The 22,914-nt window shown below is 43.5% G+C and overlaps 1 protein-coding gene across 1 annotated transcript in view; it reads left to right on the forward strand.

Annotated features, from left to right (window-relative positions):
• The window catches only part of LOC140907965 (collagen alpha-1(XXII) chain-like), a 249,917-nt gene that overhangs the window by 91,046 nt on the left and 135,957 nt on the right, over window positions 1–22,914 (forward strand). The window contains exon 4 of the mRNA XM_073335053.1: window positions 6,666–6,740. Coding sequence (XP_073191154.1) covers window positions 6,666–6,740 — 75 coding nt within the window. The remainder of the gene's footprint in view (window positions 1–6,665; window positions 6,741–22,914) is intronic.

Below are 22,914 nucleotides of genomic sequence, written 5' to 3' on the forward strand. Positions count from 1 at the left end.
GAGTCCTGGTGGTGCTTACCTGGGGCAGCTCCCAGGAAGCATCCAGCAGGTCCTTCTGTCTCCTAGGGGTGGGGGAGCGTAGCTGGGGGGGAGCAGGGAGAGCGGCTGCTCCCCCCACTGATCACATCAAAAGTGGCACCTTAGACACAGACTCTGTGGGTGCTCCGGGGCTGGAGCACCCACAGGGAAAATTTGGTGGGTGCAGAGCCCCCACCGGCAGCTCCCCGCCCAGCGCCCGGCCCCAGCTCACCTCCGCTCCACCTCCGCATCTGCCCCTGAACGCGCCGCCCCGCTCTGCTTCTCTGCCCCCCCCTCCGGTTTCCCGCGAATCAGCTGTTTGTGCGGGAAGCCAGGGGAGGCTGAGAAGCAGGCGGCGGCTTGGCACTCAGGCCCAGGGAGGCGGAGGCGGAGGTGGAGGTGAGCTGGGGCGGAGGGCATGAAGAGGGCCGCCTGCACCGCAGCAGGAAACTGGGGGGGCGCCCAGGGGAACCGCTCCCCGCCCCGGGAAATATGGGGGGGGGCGGAGAAGCAGAGCGGAGCGGAGCGTTCAGGGGAGGAGGCAGAGCGGAGGTGAGGTGAGTTGGGGCCGGGTGGGGAACTGCCGGTGGGGGCTCTGCATCCACCAAATTTTCCCCGTGGGTGCTCCAGCTCCAGGGCACCCATGGAGTCGGCGCCTAAGTCACCACTTTTGGCTGGTTGTTAAATTTAGAAGCCCTTTTAAAACCGGTTGTCCCTCGCGGAACAACCGATTCTAAAAGGGCTTCTAAATTTAACAACCGGCTCCAGCTCACCACTGACTGCGGGTACCTGTCCCACAGTCCAGCTCGACACCGTCTGTGGGAAGGTGGAACAGCTTGAGGCACATCTTGGGACCATGCTAAATGTCCTGTGATGTGTTGCTTTCTGTCCCAGCATTCCATGGGCTTCCAGCTTTCTTTTGCAGCATTTTTGCAACAGCCCTTTTTTGCGGTGCACCCCCGCATCTTTGTGAGAAGGAATGGATCCCACCATGCTCTCCTATGCTCTGCTAAATGTCATGACGACATCGCGGATGGCAGTGCAGTTAATCGTGAAGTTTCTAACAGAGTGCACTGAATGCATCCAATGAAGTGAGCTGTAGCTCACGAAAGCTTAAGTTCAAATAAATTTGTTAGTCTCTAAGGTGCCACAAGTCCTCCTTTTCTTTCTTCTAACAGAGGAAGACTCACAGGTACCCAGCATTCTGCGTGGTATGGATAGGAGCAACTTTAGATTGCTTTTGGCATTCACAGAGCAGTTGCATAGGGTAGACCATCGCTTTTGGGTTTGGGAAACAAGCACTGAATGGTGGGATCATATCACTATGCAGGTGTGGGATGAAGAGCAGTGGGTACAGAACTTTTGGATGTGGAAAGCCACCTTCCTGGAACTGTGCGTGGTGCTTGCCCCAGACCGGCAGTGCAAGGACAGCAGAATGAGAACTGCCCTCTCAGTAGAGAAGTGTGTGGCAATTGCTGTGTGTAAATTGGCAACTCCAGACTGCTACCGATCGGTCACAAATCAATTTGGAGTGGGGAAGTCGACTGTTGGGGCTTCGTTAATGCAAGTCGGCAGGGCAATAAATCACAATCCTATTACGAAGAACCGTGACTCTGGGAAATGTGCATGAAATAGTGGACGGCTTTGCAGAGATGGGTTTCCCTAACTGTGGAGGGGCGATAGATGGCACACACATTCCAATTTTGGCATCGGACCTTCTTGCGATGGAGTACATTATTAGGAAGGGGTACTTCTCCATGGTGTACCAGGCACTTGTGGATCACTGGGGACGTTTCACTGACATCACCATGGGGTGGTCCAGGAAGGAACATGACGCACGCATCTTCAGGAACACCAGCCTGTGCACAAAGCTGCAAGCGGGGACTTTCTTTCCAAACCAGAAGATTACAATGGGGGATGTTGAAATGCCCATAGTGATCTTGGGAGACCCGGCATACCCCTTACAGCTATGGCTCACGAAACCTTACACGGGACACCTGGACAGCAGTAAGGAGCGGTTCAACCACAGGCTGAGTAGGTGCCAGCTGACAGTTGAATATTCCTTTGGCAGATTAAAGGTGCATTGGCAATACCTTTATGGCAGGTTAGACTTTAATGAGGATAATATTCCCATGGCCATAGCTGTGTGCTGTACATTGCATGTTCTCCATGAAGCTAAGGGAGAAAGGTTTGCTCAGGGATGGAGTGCTGAGGCAGACCGCTTGGCCGCTGATTTTGAGCAGCCTGGGCTATCAGAAGGGCCTAGAGGAGGGCAATTTGAATCAGGGAGGCTTTGAGGTAGCACTTTGACAATCAGCACCAGTAATGTATATCTCTGTCAAAGGTGCTTTAATGTTACAGTTTTCCTAGTAGGCAATGGTGACATTTCAGGCCTTATATTTTAGTAAGGAAATTATTAACGTGCCCACGCATGTATTGGTAGCACCATGCTCACCTGGGAAGATGCTTTGAGATCTCTCGACGCTGAGCTAGCAGGAAATGGAATTTCAAAAATTTCCAGGGCTTCTAAGTGGGAGGGGTGGATGATTGTTTACCTGGCTGCAGGGCAGTAGAGTTCAAACTGCTGGTCACAGTGGTCAGGATGGGCATTGTGGGACACTTCCTGGAGGCCAATTAAAGTGATGAAATCAAGCGTGGTGTCTGCATTGGCACTTTGTCGATAAAAACTTAGAGGAAAAAGACGTAAGTCTCTCATTGGGGTGGATGTATTTTGTCGCCAAAACTGGGCGTTTTTCCCAACAAAACTCGCATTGCAGTGTGTACACATTCACTGTTTGGCCCTCAAAAGGCAGTTTTTGGCATCAAAACTCAGTAGTGTAGACAAGGTCTATGTGGAAGGATGTCTCCTGTTGTTTGTTTCACCTGTTTGAGGTTCCTTTGTCTCCCCTTTCTGCTTGATGGTTCTGTTTACTGCTTAAATGCAAATTAAAGTAAGCACACATTCCTTTGTTTAGGTCAGACCTGTTTGCCAACATCTGTTTGTGTGGGACTGTGGGGTTTGGAGCATGTGTTAATAACACCATATAGGGGACTCTTATAACTTCACATACAATGTTACCACATATATTTTACCTGGGCAATACTGACCAGCAAACTATGAGTTTTCAAATTATACCTTACAAGGCATACTTTGTACAAAGATTATTACAATAGTGTGTAGGCTCTGAATATGGGGGTGTATTCTGTCACAGCTGACTAGCACTTCGGGACAACTGAAGACCACCTCCCCCATAAATCTGTGTCAGGTTTTACTCCAAGACAAGTCCATGCTGGAAGAAGGCTTTTTAGAAGTTTAGGTGCGTACCTGGATATCTCTATAGTGGAGACATGTTCAGTACAGCCAATAAACTCATTGATACTCGTGTATTGAGGCTGGCAGCTTCAATTCAAAAAGCCTAGATGATAAGGCCTTCAGTGCCACTTTGTTCAGAGCTAGTAGCTCATTAGTTAAAAAACTAAGGATAGTTACAGGAGAATATATCTCTCCTGATGAAAGACAGCAGTGTAATTAAAGGACTGGGGTTGATTGCATAAGAAGGCAATTAATAAAAGATACAGTGGCCAAATTCTGCTCCCATTTACAGTGGTGTAATCCACTGAAGTAAACTAAATTACCATAGATTTATACTGATGTAACTGGGATCAGACTCTGGCCCCTAAACATGTGTTGTTTGGCTAAATTATGATGAAAGGGTAAAGAGGAATTTTAAGCCATCTGCAAATAGTTGAAAGGTACAAACAGCAAACTCTAATCTGTTACACAGGTGCAACTCTCACTGAAGTTGCTGACAGGTGGATCTGTGGAAATGAAGGCAGGACTGGGCTTCAAGGGGATAAGGAATTATTAAGGTAATAGTAGGGGTGTGTCTCACTAGGAAAGAAGCAACAAAATTGAGCAATGTAAAATTTTGTCTTGATATATGGAACAACGTCCCAGGCTTGTGGAATAGTCTGTCAAGGGAAGTACTGTAGTAGAAATGCCATAATTTGGTTCATTTTAAAGCTGCTCTGGATAACAGCACATTTTCTAGTATTTTGGTTTTGTGGGGTTTTTTTCTGCTATTTATCAGCATAATTGGGAATGTAAGGAGTCCTTGTGAGATTTCTGGAATTTGCTCTTACAGCTTGGGTTGGAAATGCCACAAGAACAGCCTGTTTTGGAGTTTGGGGGCCTTTTGCTTCTATCCAGGGCCCAAAAGTGCCTGAAACTTTTTAAAAAAAGTGAACTGAAGATTTTGGAACAAAAAAACCAAACCAAAACAGAATGGGTCAAGTTATGATGAAAGGTTCAGGGAGTCCTCTTATCTAGATCAGTCCATCCATCCCTCTTCCCATTAATTGTGTTCCTCTTGTTCCAGAGCAGGATTAATGGAGAAGAACACGTACTGAATAAAAAAGCATTCCAGAAGAGGAACACACAAAGAAGTGTGATTGTCAGTAGCAAATCTACAGTCTTACAATTCTGATCTTGGAGCAGTGCTGCAGTCCCAAGACAGACTTACTGATAAGATGATTATGCTTTGTGGTGATGTCCATTGTACATTAATAATTGCTAAGAGATATCATAGTAGTATGAGGGATTGTTTTCAGTACCTGTTCTAGAGTGTACATTTTGTCCATTTCATAATAGGTTTGGCTTCCTTTAGGGAACAAGTGTACAGTAACCTCTGCCACTGAAATCAATGATGGTGATCATGTTTTTTATTTGTATCACTCCTAAATTGAGTATACCTTTTTAATGGTCAAACAAAGAAAGACAGGTCCCTTCCTTAACAATTAAATCATTGAAACGGTGCATGGTGTAATGCAGCAGTGGTTAATAATCAGCAAAAGGTGCAGGGAAAGATATATGAGGATGGCATTACAACAGTGGGAGGCCAGGGGATGTGTTTATAGTTGTGCATACATCTGGTGCAGATGAAGCAATAGTATCTGTGTTAAATTCCCACCTGGCTGAACATTGAAGTATGGAATGAAAAATAGTAGCATGGTTTCTAATGCCCAGTCTGGTGTGTTCATTTTTCATATTCTCGTTAAACAGACTCCTTGAGCCATATGTCCCATTGTTTAGAAGTGTGAAATTAGCTATTGATCTAGGAAAACAAAATATAAATAAAAAGTTACTTTAGATCTATGATAGGAAAGAGGTAGATAGGCGGGTACCTAGATGGATGGACCCAAAGATCGAGTTGGCACCAATTTGGAGCTTGAAAAATGCTGGACACCGGTTGGGTATTGACGTGATTTTTACCAAATGCTATTTGGCACTGGGCTTACCTGGGAGTGGTGTTCCAAGTCTTCATTTTGCTCAGCAGTGCTTTGTGGATGAGCAAAATAAAGGAGCATTGGGAAGTAGTTAAAGCCCAAATTTTTGGAGGTGAGGTAGCCAGTGGATATGGTACTGGACTGAGGTTCAGAAGACCTGGGTTCTGGTTCTGGTTCTGCCACTGACCTGCTCGATGACCTTGGGCAAGTCTGTGTTTGTTATTTGTATTACTGTAGCCTTACCTAGGAGCCTCAGTCGTGAACAAAGACCCAAAAAGCTTACAATCCAATATAAGACAAGAGACAGCAAACAGATACAGACGGACAGGTAGGGAAGTACAGAAAAACAATGAGACAGTATTGGTCATCGTGATGGGCAGTGGTCTCAGCACATCAACAACCTAACCATTGTCAAGTTTGCTGTAGGCTTCACCACAAAGGAGAGTTTCAAGGGGGGTGTTGAAGGAGGATATTGAGGTAGCTTTGTGGATGTTTATGGGGAGCTTCTCCCATGTGTGGGGGCAACTTGGGAGAAAAGCACAAAGGTGCTTGTTTGAAAATTTAATAGATGGGTGATGGACATGGGTTGAACAGAAGCAGGAGTTGACAGCTTGATAGTGAATAAGAGACGATAAGTAGGGTGCGGATAGGCCATGAAGGGCCTCGAAAGTGAAGCCAAGTAGCTGACATGATCAAGAAGGGGGAGCTTGTGGAAGGAAGCAAAGGAAAGGGTAACATGGTCAAAGCAACAGGCTAGGGAAATGATCATTGCAGCAGCATTCCACTGAATCCACTTGTCAAAGCCAGTAATTGAGATAGGAGATATTGGGAGCCTGGGTGAAAGTTTTGTCTGGTTAGGTTTTAAACTCTTTGGAGCAGGGACTGTCTCTTACTCAATGTTTGTACAGTGCCCCAATCTCAGCCAGGTCCTGGAAGCGCTACCATAATACAAATAACAAACATAATAAAGGTTTCAGAGTAGCAGCCATGTTACTCTGTATTCGCAAAAAGAAAAGGAGTACTTGTGGCACCTTAGAGATTAACAAATTCATTTGAGTATAAGCTTTCATGAGCTACAGCTCACTTCATCAGATGCATCCAATGAAGTGAGCTGTAGCTCACGAAAGCTTATGCTCAGATGAATTTGTTAGTCTCTAAGGTGCCACAAGTACTCCTTTTCTTTTAACCATAATAAAGGTTTTACTGACTGGAAGGTGGTTCGAATTTTGGCATCTGTATTTCACATTCCAAGGGGAGTATTTCAGTGGGATAGATAGATACTGCTTATATTTATATAATTTTCCATTGAGTGACCAAGCTTTCATTTATAGTCATTGCTTTTTTATTCTTGTTCTTTGTAGATGTGCTGTGTCCAAATGTCCACGTGGAAGGAGATCGATTTAAACACACCAATGGAGAGACTGATGAAATCCCAGGTAATCCCAGAGACTTCCCTTCTGCAGTGCCTCTGAGAATTTTAATAACATAATAGTGTAGGTCCTATTGAAATGTTCTGACTTTGTCATGGTTTCCTTGCCTCTTGGCATTTCCTTAATGTAACATATATCCAGTGATATATATTGGAAGCAGCAATGCTAGAAGAGACCTATTAGTTGACTCATTTGCTATGGAGTGAGTATAGTTGATTTAGGGCTAGTGACATTACAGCTTTTCTGGGAGTTCTGGTATGTCTTTTCAGCCAGCTGTGGGACTGATTCTGTCACATGTGAGCGTAATTTGTACCCCTTTTATAGCTTATTTGTGGTGTCATGAACTCCTGTAACTGAAAACTGGCCCATCAGGAGAATTCCTGGAATGTTTCTGTCTGAACCAAGAAGTCTGGTCACAGCTATGGAGGCCACTAGCATGGCCTGATGTTGGGAGGTGATATGGGGAGAAGGGTACAGGATTTGACAGCCCTGGTAGTCGTTGATGCTCATTTCACCTGAGGATTCCTGTTAGAGAGGTGTCAGTTCTGTCTGTGCTATTTTCAGGCTGCTTGTATCCATAATGGTGGGATTTCATCTAGACCTCTGTCAACACAGGGTGACAGCATCCTTCCTGTTCTGTGGACTCCTGTAGAAGGAATTCCCCATTCATCTGTTCTGACATGTATTTTAGATTTGGCAAGGCTCTATTCTGTCACCCGTGCTGGCATTGTCTCTGCAAGTTTCCCCCACTGATATTAAATTAGACTGTTCACAGTGTAAGCTGCTGCTCATAATGAGCCAGAGGATTAGCACCCATCCCCTATGTAGTATCAGCTGGGTAATCCTTCCCAACACATAGGTGTTGTAAATGGCAGCACATGTCCTCCAGTTTGTATCTGACTGGTACGGTGGGTCACTTGTTTAATAAAACCCACCCTTCCCTTTTATGACTTTTTAGTGTTGAGCATTGAAAAAGTGAAACGTCCTTTTGTCAATCACTTTGGGTCCGTTGGAGTAGTTCCCAGATAAAATGAAGTTAGTTTTCAATGTTAACTTTCATTTTACTCATCTCTCTCTGACTGACAATAAATCAGTATTCCGCATTTCCGCTTCACAGATGACAGATGACTTAGTTCTTCCAGCCGTATTGATAACACAGGACAGTCATTTACTAGGCCAACATTTATCTCTTAAATCTAAAGTTAAAAGGTTGTCAATACTGTATAGTGACTTCACAACCAGATTGTTAAAGTCACGGATTACAGCAACTTCTAGCTTTTTTCTTAATACAAGGTAATTCTTAGAAGTAACTAGATAGCTTTTCATACTCTGAAGCAACAAGGATTCTTTGCTCTTACTGTGATTCAAGGGATAGGACAGTATTGGACTAATAATGTTCCAGCACTGTGCTCGGGGTCACTGTGCTGTTGGAGGCAGATGAGATGTAAGCAGGGTGGATAAAAATCAGTGATTTAAAAAATCAAATATGGTTTTTATTTAAATACATTTTTCCTTTTAAAAAGAAACCTATTTAAAACTAAATTCTGAAATTCTGACACCATAATTTAAGGCCTAAACTTATTATAATGTATTAAAATAATTTAAATTAAGTAAAAAAAACCCATATTCAAGCAGTATATGTTTGCTGCCAAGTTTTAAAGAAAGTCAGATCAGTGAACTGGAGGAAGTCACTGGCTAAGCACCTGGAACCAGAGATTGTTGAAATGCTAAACCAGCTTTTGACAGCAGGGGTCATAGGTGCTGGAACTACTAGGGGTGCTGGGGGTACTGCCGCACCCCTTGGTTTGAAGTGGTTTTCATTATATCCAGGTATTCATTATATCATTATATTACAATTTGGTTCAATGGCTCTCAGCAGCCCCACTATAAAAATTGTTCCAGCACCCCTGGCAGCGGTCTCTTCAGTAGGTGCAGACTGAATATTTTCTTTATTTCAGTTTATTCAACTAGTCCAGTGAAATTACTAGTTCATTTGAAGTTGAGAAACAAATTGGAATGGAAAAGGCAGCAAAATTTGTTTTCCTCTTCCAATCTATGAATAAAACTGAATGTGAGAGGAGATCTACTAGTTCTAAAATCGTGAAGGACATGATGACAATAATCAGATCAGTTCACTAACTGCAGGTAATACTTTCTTTGTTTAATTAATAAATAAACGCAGAACATGTTTTGATAAACTTTTTTCACTTTTGTATCCAACACATTTAAGGTAGTTTTATTTAACTAATACAAACAAATTGAAAATGCTTTTTGTGCATTTTAATTGAATTCCAATTTCCATCCAAAGGCAGCTTGACCCAGATCATGACTAAAAAGATAATCATCTTCTAGTAAATAAGAAATACATTTATCATTTTCTGACATAATAAAAAATGTAAAAATTAACAATCTGAATAAATGTATGTTAAACTATATAACTGCTTAAATAATGTGTGTCCTTCTAGTTACCAGAAAGTAACAATTTGTACCTACCAATGAGACTCAACCTTTCTTTAGGAATATAATGAAAAATTACAAATGCAAAACAAGATTAACATCTATTTAAATCAAAGTGTCCTGCTTGTGGATTTAAATCAGTCCACCTGGGACATCAGACGAACCTGGTGTCCATATTGGTCATTAAGGATCCCCTAGCAATTTTTTGCAAGATTAGAATGCAAGCTTTAGTGTCTTGCACAAACATCAATGTGAAAAATGACGTCCTGCCTTCCAAAACTATCCTGGCAGATTCTGCGGCTGTGGTATTCTTTGTTTTCTGTTCTGAACTAGTGTATGGTGTTGCTCTAGGATGCTAAAGAGCTGCTATGTTGTATCCCGTGGGCGGTTGTGTTTCAGTGGGGTACAATGCACCAGATCTCTCACACGTATGAGAGAATGCCAGCTCTAGCATCTCTGCAGAATTCAACTGGGGCAGAATGGCCTAGGGAAAGAGCCTGTTTCTTTGGTAACCAGGGTCCCAAATTGTTTAGGGCCTTGAGGTTAACATTCCATCTGGAAAATTCTTGGGAGCCAGTGGTGATCCTGGGGTAACGTGTGTAAGAAAGCTGCATTCTGAACTAACTTCAGCTTCTGAAGGGTCCCAAAGTGCAGCCCCATACAGAGAGCATTGCAGCAAATCTAACTCTGAGGTGACAAAGGCTCTGTATAACCGTGTTAAAGCGCAACACCTCTGCCTTCCCTTCTGTCTCTGTTTTGTGCATAAGGGGGGTGGGGAGTAATGGAATTAAGGAGGAGGAGAGTGGAAACAAATGTGTGTGGGGAATTTTTTTATCATCTTATTATTACATAGTGCACTCTTAGAAAGGACAACACATACAGCTGTTGCACAGATCACCATCAACGGCAGGCCTGAAAAGTAGATCCATGACAATGCATTATGCAGTGACCTCACCACTTTAATGAATTTAAGTGTCTGTGATCCAATAAATTGAGGGGAAGCAGAGTTTTGTCTGAGCACAGGAACAGCAGGTTGTGAAATCCCAACAGGTGAACCTACCCCCAATGGTGGTGGAGTGGGGAACTTGGAAAATAGATCAGGCCAGTTAAGTTTAAAGGATGATAATTTTTTTGCAATAGCATTCAGTGAAGACTGCTGTATAAACAAACAGGATAGGGGGAGGGAAGGTAACAAACAAAGGAAAGCAGTGAGAGACACTTGAGGTGGTATGCCTCAGCTGTTTAACAGAGCACAGTAACAGCTCATAATACTTGACGATTACTTTACTTTAGTCCAGGAAGTAAAGAATACCAGACGCAATAGAAAATGCAAAGGGAATGTAGGAAAGAGGAATGGGCTCAGATCAGGACACTCGGACGAACACCTGTTACAGTAAATGTCAAGGGATTTAATGACAGGTTTCAGAGTAGCAGCCGTGTTAGTCTGTATCTGCAAAAAGAAAATGAGGACTTGTGGTACCTTAGAGACTAACAAATTTATTTGAGCATAAGCTTTCGTGAGCTACAGCTCACTTCATCGGAATGCATCTGATGAAGTGAGCTGTAGCTCACGAAAGCTTATGCTCAAATAAATTTGTTAGTCTCTAAGGTGCCACAAGTCCTCCTTTTCTTTTTAAGGTATTTAATAGCACTTAGTATTTTTTAGGCAACGTATAAACATGAAATAATCCGCACACCATCCCTGTGTGGTAGATAAGTAGTAGTCTTATTTTACAGATAGGGAAACTAAGATGAGAGGGCTTATGTGGCTTGTCCGAAGTTGTTAGAGTCAAAAGTGAAATTCTGGAATTCCTGGCTGTCATACTCAGTCCATCTAAATATTGCCTAGCCCTGACCCTGTTTCCTTGGGGCACCTGACAGAGTCACAGCCTAGGGTGGCATAGCTCCCTGCCATACACAACAACTTGGTGATGATGTGATGTAATTGATGACATGGCTCTGGCACATTATGATGCATCATCATCATGTCACAACGCACTGGCACATGCAACAGATATTACCAAATGAAGTTTTACCAAACTTGGGTCTGGACCATTAAATATATTCTAAGCTAGGCCTGCAGGAGATCGGATCAGCCCAATGAAATCTGAAAGTGAAAGCTGAAGCTAGACACATTCAGACTGGAAATAAGGTACGCATTTTTAACAGTGGGGATAATTAACAATTGGAGCAATTTGCCAAGGTTTGTGGAAGCTTTTAAAATCAAGATTTGATTATTTTTTAAAACAGATATGCTCTAAGTAGCCTTACAGATGTATGGGCGAATTGATTACTGATTATTCTCTTAGACCAGGGGTTCTCAACCTTTTTATTTCTGAGCCCCCTCTTGCCCCCCCAACGTGCTATAAAAACTCCACAGTCCACCTGTGCCACAACAACTGTTTTTCTGCATATAAAACCCAGGGCCGGCATTAGTGGGTAGCAAGCAGGGCAGTTGCCTGTGGCCCCACGCCACAGGAGCCCCGCAAAGCGAAGTTGCTTGGACTTCAGCCCCACCATGGTGGGGATTGAGCTTTGGCTTTCTGCCCTGATCCCCAGACAGTTTAGCACTGGCTATGCTTCATGGACCCCTGAAACCTGCTCGCAGCCCCCCAGGGGCCACAGACCCTTGGGTGAGAACCAATGTCTTAGACTGCATTGGTTAAAGATTTAGTCTCCTGAGGGCTACAACATCAGGAATATTATTAGATTTAAGAGACCCTAAGAGCAAATGAGAAACAATTCCAGTTGATTACATTTTCCTTTATTAAAAAATTCACTAAGCAGATAAACTAAGAATTCACTAAGAATCCCACAAATACTAAAAATACAACAGCAGATGGGGTGAGAGCATGAGGTGTTTAAGCCTATGACCATATCACTCACATCTCCTGCTGGGAGACCCCTCTCTCTTCCTTCCAGAGTGTCAGTCATTATTCTCCTCCTCCTCATCATCACCCATGGTTGTCATCCTGGCAGATCCCTGGATATTTCTTCCCCCAGCATGCAGGCCGGGCAACACCTTTTATTCAGAGAAACACTTATGCCTATTAAGACTCATACATATGCATAAAGGTGTCAACCCCTTTCTTCTTACCTGCACTTCCACACCCCATACATTTTGGGGTGCTCCACTTTTCATAGGTCGTGCCCCTTATTTTCATTAGCATCTACATACACATGTCCCCATGGTAATCTGCATTGACAGCAGAATTTCTCCTGATGTTATGATTGAGTGCCTTGCAGTCTAGAGAGGTATATTGGGGCATATTTTCCCAAACATCACCCATTGGCATATTCTTTACAGTAAACTTGTAACTTTACTGCTACAGGGTCATTCCTGGGTCACTTACTTATGTCCCCCTCTTTAGGCCCAAAGACTAACATGGCTAAGATGAAATCTTACAGACTTCAGCCTGCAAACTTTGCATTATAGCCTTACTTTGCTTATATACTTCATACACACTCATCACTTATACAATCTCTCTGGTCACTCGATTTCTGATCTCAAAGTGACTATCCTTCAACAAAAAAACTTCGAAAACAGACTCCAATGAGAGACTGCTGAATTGGAATTAATTTGTAAATTGGATACAATTAACTTAGGCTTGAATAGAGACTGGGAATGGTTGATTCATTATAAAAAGTAACCTATTTCTCCTTGTTTATTCCTTCCCTCCCCCCCGTTCCTCAGACGTTCTTGTTAAACTCTGGATTTGTGCTGGAAATGGCCCACCTTGATTATCATATACATTGTAAGGAGAGTGATCACTCATTACCAGCCGGAGAATGGGGTGGGGGGAGAGAAAACCTTTTGTAGTGATAAACACCCATTTTTTCATAGTCTGTGTGTATAAAAACATCTTCTGTATTTTCCACAGTATGCCTCAGATGAAGTGAGCTGTAGCTCACGAAAGCTTATGCTCAAATAAATTGGTTAGTCTCTAAGGTGCCACAAGTACTCCTTTTCTTTTTGTGAATACAGACTAACATGGCTGTTACTCTGAAACTTATAAAAGCTTGTCAGCCTTATACTCATCTGACCCTATCCTGCTTACACCTATCCATCATACATTAATTAATTACACTTATCCACAACAATAAATGCTCAATTAAATTCTTAAAAGAGATAGTTGGCTGCATTTTGTTCACACAGGAATTCTTTTGGTAAAGTTCTGTGGTCTGTGTTCTATAAGAGGTCACCAGAGGAACTCTGCAAAGCAATGAAGCAAATGATGAACAATAAAGCACCAGGTCCTGATGGAATATCAGCTGAAGTACGCAAAGTGGGGGGAGAAACACTAACAAGCTTCATTTCCTGCTCCTCAAAATCTTGCACACAGAAGAAATCCCCGCTGACTTACGTAACGCTAACATTGTCACCATTTTCAAAAAGGGAGACAGGGCCGACTGTGGCAACTATTGAGGCATTGCCCTCCTCTCCATCTCTTGGAAGATTCTTGCTAGAAACTTACTGAATCACCTGCTCTCTGTTGCAGAGGAATTCCTTCCAGAGCCCCAGTGCGGCTTCAGACCATCATGAGGCACCACTGACATGATTTTTGCAGCCAGGGAAAATGTGAAGAACAACACCTGGAGCTGTATATGGCCTTTATCGATCTGACCAAAGCCTTTGACTCTGTCAACCGTGAGACTCTGTGGAAAATCATGTCAAAGTTTGGCTGCCCAAGCAAATGTATCACCATTGTAAGACTCCTCCATGACCAGATGACTGCCTCCATCCTCTGCAGTGGCTCTGCCTCTGAGCCCTCTGTCATCTGAACTGGCGTAAAACAAGGTTGTGTACCAGCACCCACCCTTTTCTCCATTTTCTTAGCAGCTATGAAAATGTTAACCCAAGACTGCCTCCACAGGGCATTGGCATCCAATATTGGACTGACGGCAACCTCTTCAACCTTTCTCGTCTCCGTGCCTGAACTAAAGTAATATCGGCAAAAATAACCGAACAGTTATTAACTGTTATTAACTACCGAATAGTTGCTTTTCTGAAGCTTACAAAAGCCTAGGGCTAACTCTGAACATCGGTAAAACAAACGTTCTTCACCAGCCAGCTCCCAGTCAATCATCAGACCCTGCAAGGAAGATCTACATCAACAAAGAAGAGCTGGAAAATGTAGAACACTTGGCCTATCCTGGCAGCGATCTCTCACACAGGGCAGACATAGACATTGAGATTCAGCACAGAATTCATTGTGCCAGCCTTGCCTTTGGCAGACTGTCTCGCCGGGTGTTCAACAATCACGACATCAGAACGCACACTAGACTTTTATTTTATAAAGCGGTGGTAATCCCAACTCTCCTCTAGGGCTGTGAGACTTGGGTGACCGATAGAAAACACCTGAAAAATCTGGAACACCAGCACTTTCTTCAGAAGATCCTCAACATAAAGTGGGAGGATCGTTGCACTAATGTCAGTGTCCTCCCAGAGGCCAACGTGTTGAGACCCTGATTATCCAGCACCAGCTGAGGTGGAACGGGCACTATGTACGCCTGCCTGATGGGTGTACAGCAATTGTTTTGGTAAGCATACAGCTCACCAAAGGAGAAAGGAAACACGAAGGCCAAAAGAAACGCTTTAAAGACATCCTCAAGATACACATCAAGAGATGTGGCATCGACACCACGCACTGGGAGACAGTAGCCCAGGATAGGGATAACTGGCGAAGACTTGTCAGAGAAGGAAGGTCCACTTTTGAGGAAAATTGCCTTGTCCTGGCCTCAGAAAAATGCCAGAAAAGAAAGGACAGATGACTATCATGCCGCAATCGTGGCCCAACCATGACTTCCAACGTCACCTGCAATGTCTACTAATGAGGCTGCAGCTCAAGGATCGGACTGCTCAGTTACCAAAGGACCCATGAAAAATAAAACCTGTGAAAGAGATCGTCCTTGACCTTGAGGGATCGCCGCTAATGCTGCCAATGACAAGAGGTCAGGCTAGATGATCAGAATGGCACCTTTTGGCCTAGGAATCTAAGACATCTGGACAGTCTACGGAAAAAAAATTGGGTTAAATATGTTACAGACCCAAGAATTAGCCACATTTTGGAGGAAACAGTCCTGAATTAAGTTATCATATACTGGCCAGCAAGGGAAATCTGCAAGGGAAGACAAGATACATGCGTCTCAATACCAAAGATCTCAATGGAATTTTAAGACTGAATTAACCCCAATTCCTCTGTAAATGAAAGCACGCTGTGCTGTAGGGGCATTGCCAAGGAACATCCAGGCTGTCTGCTTTCTGGGTTGTACTCTAGTACTGACCACAGTAGCCTAATTGGAGACTCACTTCCCCACAACTGAAATCTCTGGGCACAAACAAGCCAAACACCACTGTATTGTAATCTCCATGTATTTATAACTCAGTAAAGGCTGTTTGGGCATTGTGCCGCAGAAGCAATACAAGACTGTAAAACCCAGTAGCCTGCAATTATAGACAGAGATGGCTGTGACTGACTGTCAGCGCTTCTCTGGTGTCCAGTGGTCAGCAGCATAGGGTTTGAATTCCAAAGATGCCAGTGACTCACCAGCTAATTATAATATTACTTAAACTATTTATATTTGACACTGAAACATGCCGTGGCAGCAGGGAAGAGGAGCATGCATACCATGGCTCCTTGAGGAGAAAAGCCACCGCCAGCTGATGCAAAGTTGACTGCAGTGCAAAGTTGCTCATCTCATTGTTCAGGGGGTCCTGGTGTGACATCAGTTTTTACCTTCCCTGTGCACTCCGCATTGGAAATTGCCAATATCCTAGTCATCTTAGGCAATCCCCTGGGGAGGCAAGTGGGATACACTAGAATAGCAACAGAGGTCTGTAACAGATCCCTGACTACATAGAGTCGATGCACAAACACAATGGTTGGCAGCTACACCGCACACATGTGGCAAGGATATAGCTAGCAATTTGTATAGGCACTGTCCAGTTTGTTTCCCCTTCCCTCTCCCCACCCACTGTTATACCTATAATAGGTCATGGTAGATGGTCTGTCGCACCAGATGTGATCGCTAACCACTTATTTACTAACCCTTAGCTGATCTGAATATTATAGCGCAACACTTTGAATGTGAAGAGCTTTGAACTGATAGGATGGATCTCCACCAGATTTGCCAACATTTGGGGACCTTTTAATATCCTCTCATCTCCTGAAAACCATGCGAGGTAGGGAAATAACGGTCACATTTTACAGATGAGGCAACTGAGGCACATATGCGACATCCCCACAATCGCACAGTGACGCAGGGTGTGTCTGGACTACCGTCATTGGGTGTAATGGCAGCTTGAGCCGACACACCTGAGCGAGCTTTAAATTAGCTAGCTCAGGCCCCGCAATGGTGAAGCTGCAGCACCGCCAACATCAGTGCAGGCTGTGCAGAGGTACCCAGAACGCTGGGCAATTACCATGGCTTCACCGCTCTAGATAAAAGCTAGCTTGGATATGTCATTTCTGAGATGGAGTCGCACCCAGGGACTGGAGTCTAGACATACCCTATGTGCAACTTCCAGGTTCTTCCCTTCGGGTCCAGTTGTGCAAACTTTACTTACATTGATGACTTCAATGGGACTACTCACCTGAGTGAGGGCTTATCAATGTGGGTAAAGCCTATCTAACTGGACCCTTAGTATGCGTCCGTATCATATACAGATAGGCATCAGGAAAGCAAAACTCAAAGACTCTCATAAACAAGGGGAATTAGTATTGCAGTTACTTATGTACTTGCCACATTTGAATTTTAATTGCCCGGGAAGGAACCCCAGTATGTTTAATAATAGTAGCTCAGAGTACATGAACGGAGGTCCTCTGGTAGTGGGAACTGAATCCCAGCTCTGCATGGACTCCAATTCTTTATTCAGACACAAGGAATGCATGAACTATCCAGGGATACTCACACTACATCAGTAGTCAGGTCTGTGTGGATAGTAAAAAAAATCAAAAAAACTTTCCTGGAAACCAACTTTATTTGCACACTAACAAACCAAACACATCCATGTCTTCACCTGGGCTTGTCTGGCTGCTGGGCCCATGCAATGAAAAGTGAAAGCAGGTATTCCCAGAGATAAATTAGGTTGGCCAGTGTGAATGGTTTTCATGTGATCTGCTTCATTATATCGTTAAATGACAGGATTACTGCTAACGTAATCCTGATGTGTCCATCATCCTGGTATCTCAGAACCAACAAAACTGTAAAGCAAACATTCTAGTTCAAAAGAGTGTGTTCGCCACCCTTTCTCATATTAGCTTTATCCAAAGCCTATTGAAGTTATTCGGAGTCTTTCCACTAACCTCAGTAGGTTTTGGATCTGATCTGTTATGAAACATAGTACTCCTGGAGCTCTCCATGTAGCAGTGTTTCTCTACATTACCAGCAATCAGATCCTATGAAGCTAGGCCCCAAAATGGAGCTTTTCTCAAACACCCTCAGTAGTCACTTATTGAAAACAAACAATAAAAATACAAAATAAGTCATGCAAGAAAACACTAGAGACTGTGGCTATCGGTGCAGAATTCTTTGATTCCGCACCTTTGTGTTGTCTACCTGCACAGAACTCCACCCAATCTGCTACTCTTCTCTGGCTAAATGCATGGGGCTCCCTGTCTCCATTACTCTGCCTGCATGCCCGCCACACCAAAAGGCGAGGTTTTTTCCCAAACTGTCACATTAATATTGCCACACGTGTGTGTGGTATAGCGCCATCTATCCAACTTCCAAGGGAATTCACACCACCACAGATCTAATGGAATCCAAACTAGTTTTTAAACTATAGGAACTAATTAAAATTGGCATCTACTATAAATAGTTCTGGTAAGTTCAACTGGCACAAGCCTGTCTGGCCTACAAGAACATCAAAGGAATAACTAACTCTTGTTTAATCTTGTTTCACTGAAGCAGGAAAGAAGCAGAAAGGAGGTTAGTGGCATCAAGCCAAATGTCCATCATTCAGAAAATGCAGAGTGCCCTCAACGTAGAAAAGTCTTTTGTATGAGGGAAGGAGTTGAATGTCAAAACCAACTTTGAATGTGGCTCAATATACCACTAGCAACTGGCTGAAAACTGAGGGGTAAATGGATAAGAGAGAATGAATAGGTTGAAAGAGATAAATAGAACAATACAATATAGAATGGAGTGTTATGAACATGGGATCAGGTGATGAACTATGGTGCCTTGGAAACAATTTTGTGGTCTTATTTATTTCTTGTTGTTACAGAAAGCTGGCTATTCTATTAAAGCCGTCCTTTCCTCTATATTGTATGATTCTGTGTCTCCATCTCTTCTACATTACCTGTTTGCTCATGGCTTTGAATCCTCCATTTCTTATACTGTCTCTTCAGTCTCAGCTTCTCACTGTTTTTGCTTTCTCCTTATTTGTCCAGGACCGTTCTCTCCACTTTTATCTGCTGGTGCTACAGATGTGCCTCTCCCTCTCTTTTGCTGATGCTTCAGGCAGATGTTCTAGAAGAACAGGCTTCAATGAATGAGCATCTCCAGTTTAGAGAGAAGGAGATAATCAGGTCATTTTCTGGGCATACATTAGCGATAGGCCTCAACCAAAATTCCTGATTCTCACATTCCCAAATTTGCTGAAGCTGGAATTCAGATCAAAATCCAGACTTTCTAGCTGTAGTTTGGAGGTTGTTCTGCAATGGTAGGACTCCCTAATGTTTCCTATGTGATACAGCAGAAGAACCAGAAAATGCAGTTGACCATAAAGAAAAGGGAAACTGACCCATCCAAATGTACCTTCCAAATGGAAGAAATGGTGCAAAGTAAATCATCAGTGTGAATGGTGGCTCCTGGTGGTACAGATGAAGAATGTTTTAATATTGTTACAAACCTATGGCCATCTAAGTTCCTGCCTCCTTATACCATAGGTGGGGGAGGGAGGCCTTGTACAAAGTATTGGGACTACAGGACAGTAGCCTGCCTGATCCTTATTTCTTACAGTAGGGTGGGATTTTAAAAAGCGCTCAGCATGAGCGTGACTCTCCCACACTGAAGTCATTGGTAAAACTCCTTACGGCTTCAGCTGAAATAGAGTTAGGTCAGCTTGAAGAGCACATGAAAACCATCTGTAGTATATATGGAAGCAAGGGCAAGAGGCAATCAGTTAATAGCAAGAGGCTCTGTTAAACGAATCCTAGTCTATAGTGTACTCCCAAGGCACTTAAATCTTCAGGCTTTTAAGGAATTTAAATGTTAAAAAACTCCTTACAAGTTACTTTTAAATATCAGCAAATTGTTTTAAAAATGATTTATGCAAATTAGCCCTTTAAATGTTTTGCATGAAATGCCCCCCCCCCCCCCACACACACATACTCAAAAGATGGCAACCCTAAATGGAGCCTACACTGTTTTGGGAGACAGAGAAGCTGCTGTTGGCTAAAGATCCTGACTCAAACTGCTTAGTGGATTTCTGAAAGTGGAATTAATGATCTCTGTGAAGCTTACGCTGCTGCTGTTTGCTGTCTTTGCTGAAGAGTTGAAATACTCGTGAATAATATAACTTGTATATGCTGGGTTTTTGTCAGTCCTCTGAATTTGACAATTACTCTAGATATACAAGTTGCTTTTGACTGCCAGAAAGACATGGGGAAACTGAGGTACTGATCGGATAAGCAAATTGTCCATGCTCAACGTAACAGGTCACTTTCCGAACTGGAACAGAATTTAGGGGTTCCTAGTTTCATGCTCAGTCCCCTGGAACACAGTGCCTGAATATAAACTTTTATTAAAAAAATCCCTCCAAATAACTGAAGAAATCTATATTTGCTAATACTTGCATCTTCCTTGGTAGATTAATAGAGGTTCATCAACAGAGAAACATTGCAGTTGAGCAGTTCTAATCCTTCACACTCTGCAAATGAAGGAAGATAGTGACTCTGGGCCATGATTTAGGGAACTGCAGGGCTACATTTGATCCTCAGACCACAGACTGGGCACCTCCGTTGTAAAAGGAAGTGCTCTTGAATATTACAATTAGGACAAAGTGAATGGTGCCCAGTGCCACAGTTTGGCTACTTTCTTCCTGCAATAGCTGAGTAAGACTGTGCTGTCTGCATCCGGAGTAATGGGCTGTTTCCTGTAAAGAAAAGGAGTACTTGTGGCACCTTAGAGACTAACCAATTTATCTGAGCATGAGCTTTCGTGAGCTACAGCTCACTTCATCGGATGCATGCCGTGGAAACTGCAGCAGACTTTATTTATACACAGAGAATATGAAAAAATACCTCCTCCCACCCCACTGTCCTGCTGGTAATAGCTTATCTAAAGTGATCATCAGATGGGCCATTTCCAGCACAAATCCAGGTTTTCTCACCCTCCACCCCCCCACACAAATTCACTCTCCTGCTGGTGATAGCCCATCCAAAGTGACAACTCTTTACACAATGTGCATGATAATAAAGTTGGGCCATTTCCTGCACAAATCCAGGTTCTCTCACCCCCTCACCCCCCTCCCAAAAACCACACACACAAACTCACTATCCTGCTGGTAATAGCTCATCCAAAGTGACCATTCTCCCTACAATGTGCATAATTAAGGTGGGCCATTTCCAGCACAAATCCAGGTTTTCTCACATCCCCCCCCCCCACACACACACAAACTCACTCTCCTGCTGGTAATAGCTCATCCAAACTGACCACTCTCCAAGTTTAAATCCAAGTTAAACCAGAACATCTGGGGGGGGGGTAGGAAAAAACAAGAGGAAATAGGCTACCTTGCATAATGACTTAGCCACTCCCAGTCTCTATTTAAGCCTAAATTAATAGTATCCAATTTGCAAATGAATTCCAATTCAGCAGTTTCTCGCTGGAGTCTGGATTTGAAGTTTTTTTGTTTTAAGATAGCGACCTTCATGTCTGTGATTGCGTGACCAGAGAGATTGAAGTGTTCTCCGACTGGTTTATGAATGTTATAATTCTTGACATCTGATTTGTGTCCATTTATTCTTTTACGTAGAGACTGTCCAGTTTGACCAATGTACATGGCAGAGGGGCATTGCTGGCACATGATGGCATATATCACATTGGTGGATGTGCAGGTGAACGAGCTTCTGATAGTGTGGCTGATGTTATTAGGCCCTGTGATGGTGTCCCCTGAATAGATATGTGGGCACAATTGGCAACGGGCTTTGTTGCAAGGATAAGTTCCTGGGTTAGTGGTTCTGTTGTGTGGTATGTGGTTGTTGGTGTGTATTTGCTTCAGGTTGCGGGGCTGTCTGTAGGCAAGGACTGGCCTGTCTCCCAAGATTTGTGAGAGTGTTGGGTCATCCTTTAGGATAGGTTGTAGATCCTTAATAATGCGTTGGAGGGGTTTTAGTTGGGGGCTGAAGGTGACGGTTAGTGGCGTTCTGTTATTTTCTTTGTTTGGCCTGTCCTGTAGTAGGTAACTTCTGGGAACTCTTCTGGCTCTATCAATCTGAAGTTAATCAATCTATCAATCCAGAAGTTACCTACTACAGGACAGGCCAAACAAAGAAAATAACAGAACGCCACTAGCCGTCACCTTCAGCCCCCAACTAAAACCCCTCCAACGCATTATTAAGGATCTACAACCTATCCTAAAGGATGACCCAACACTCTCACAAATCTTGGGAGACAGGCCAGTCCTTGCCTACAGACAGCCCCGCAACCTGAAGCAAATACTCACCAACAACCACATACCACACAACAGAACCACTAACCCAGGAACTTATCCTTGCAACAAAGCCCGTTGCCAATTGTGCCCACATATCTATTCAGGGGACACCATCACAGGGCCTAATAACATCAGCCACACTATCAGAGGCTCGTTCACCTGCACATCTGCTGCAGTTTCCACGGCATGCATCCGATGAAGTGAGCTGTAGCTCACGAAAGCTCATGCTCAAATAAATTGGTTAGTCTCTAAGGTGCCACAAGTACTCCTTTTCTTTTTGCGAATACAGACTAACACGGCTGTTACTCTGATTCCTGTAAAGAGTTATTACTGCAAATAAAGAGACATCGGGCTGATTTGATCAGTAGAGCAGCGCCTAAGAAATTACTTTCCTAGTCAAGTTTGTCATTGTGAAACAGAGCCTTTCTTTCAGGTCATTGTTCTAATGTTATTGGTCTGACCAGGGTACACTGCTTTTCATGAGACTTAATCAGGTTAGATGTTTTCAGTAGCCTCATGTTTTAGTGGCCATAATGAAGTAGGCTCCTGATGATCAAAGAGTATTATCCATCTCATTAGCTGCCACATTTATAGCATTGCTGATTAAATGGCTCAGAGTCAGAAGCCATCCAGCTAACCACATCTGTGCTGATGGTGGCAAGCCACATTTTAAATCAAACACAGGCAAATTCATCTTTCCTGCTCAAGTCTACCACACTTAATGGTGAACCAGTAGTGTATCCATGCACTATGCTATCCAATGATGGAGTGCGCTTGCCTGTTCTACTCATGAAAAAGGTCAGAAAGCTAAGAGATGTGTCTAAGATCTGTATAATTCTCTTCCAGGACTAGGTTTGTGCCTACTAAGAACAGCCCTATGCTGCATGACTCATTGCTTTCCAGAGGAAGCTCAAGGAAGCCAGGAGACACTTGCTGGCTCTCAAGGGAAGTTTCATACTTCTCCATCCCTTAGCAGTGTACTCAGCACTCTGGAGTCAGTTAATCATGGTGCTTTGTAGGGCAGACCAGAGAGTTGTAGCTTGAGCAGAGGTCTGAACCTACAGC

Source organism: Lepidochelys kempii, chromosome 2, assembly GCF_965140265.1.
Source record: "Lepidochelys kempii isolate rLepKem1 chromosome 2, rLepKem1.hap2, whole genome shotgun sequence".
Taxonomy (NCBI): Eukaryota; Metazoa; Chordata; order Testudines; family Cheloniidae; genus Lepidochelys; species Lepidochelys kempii.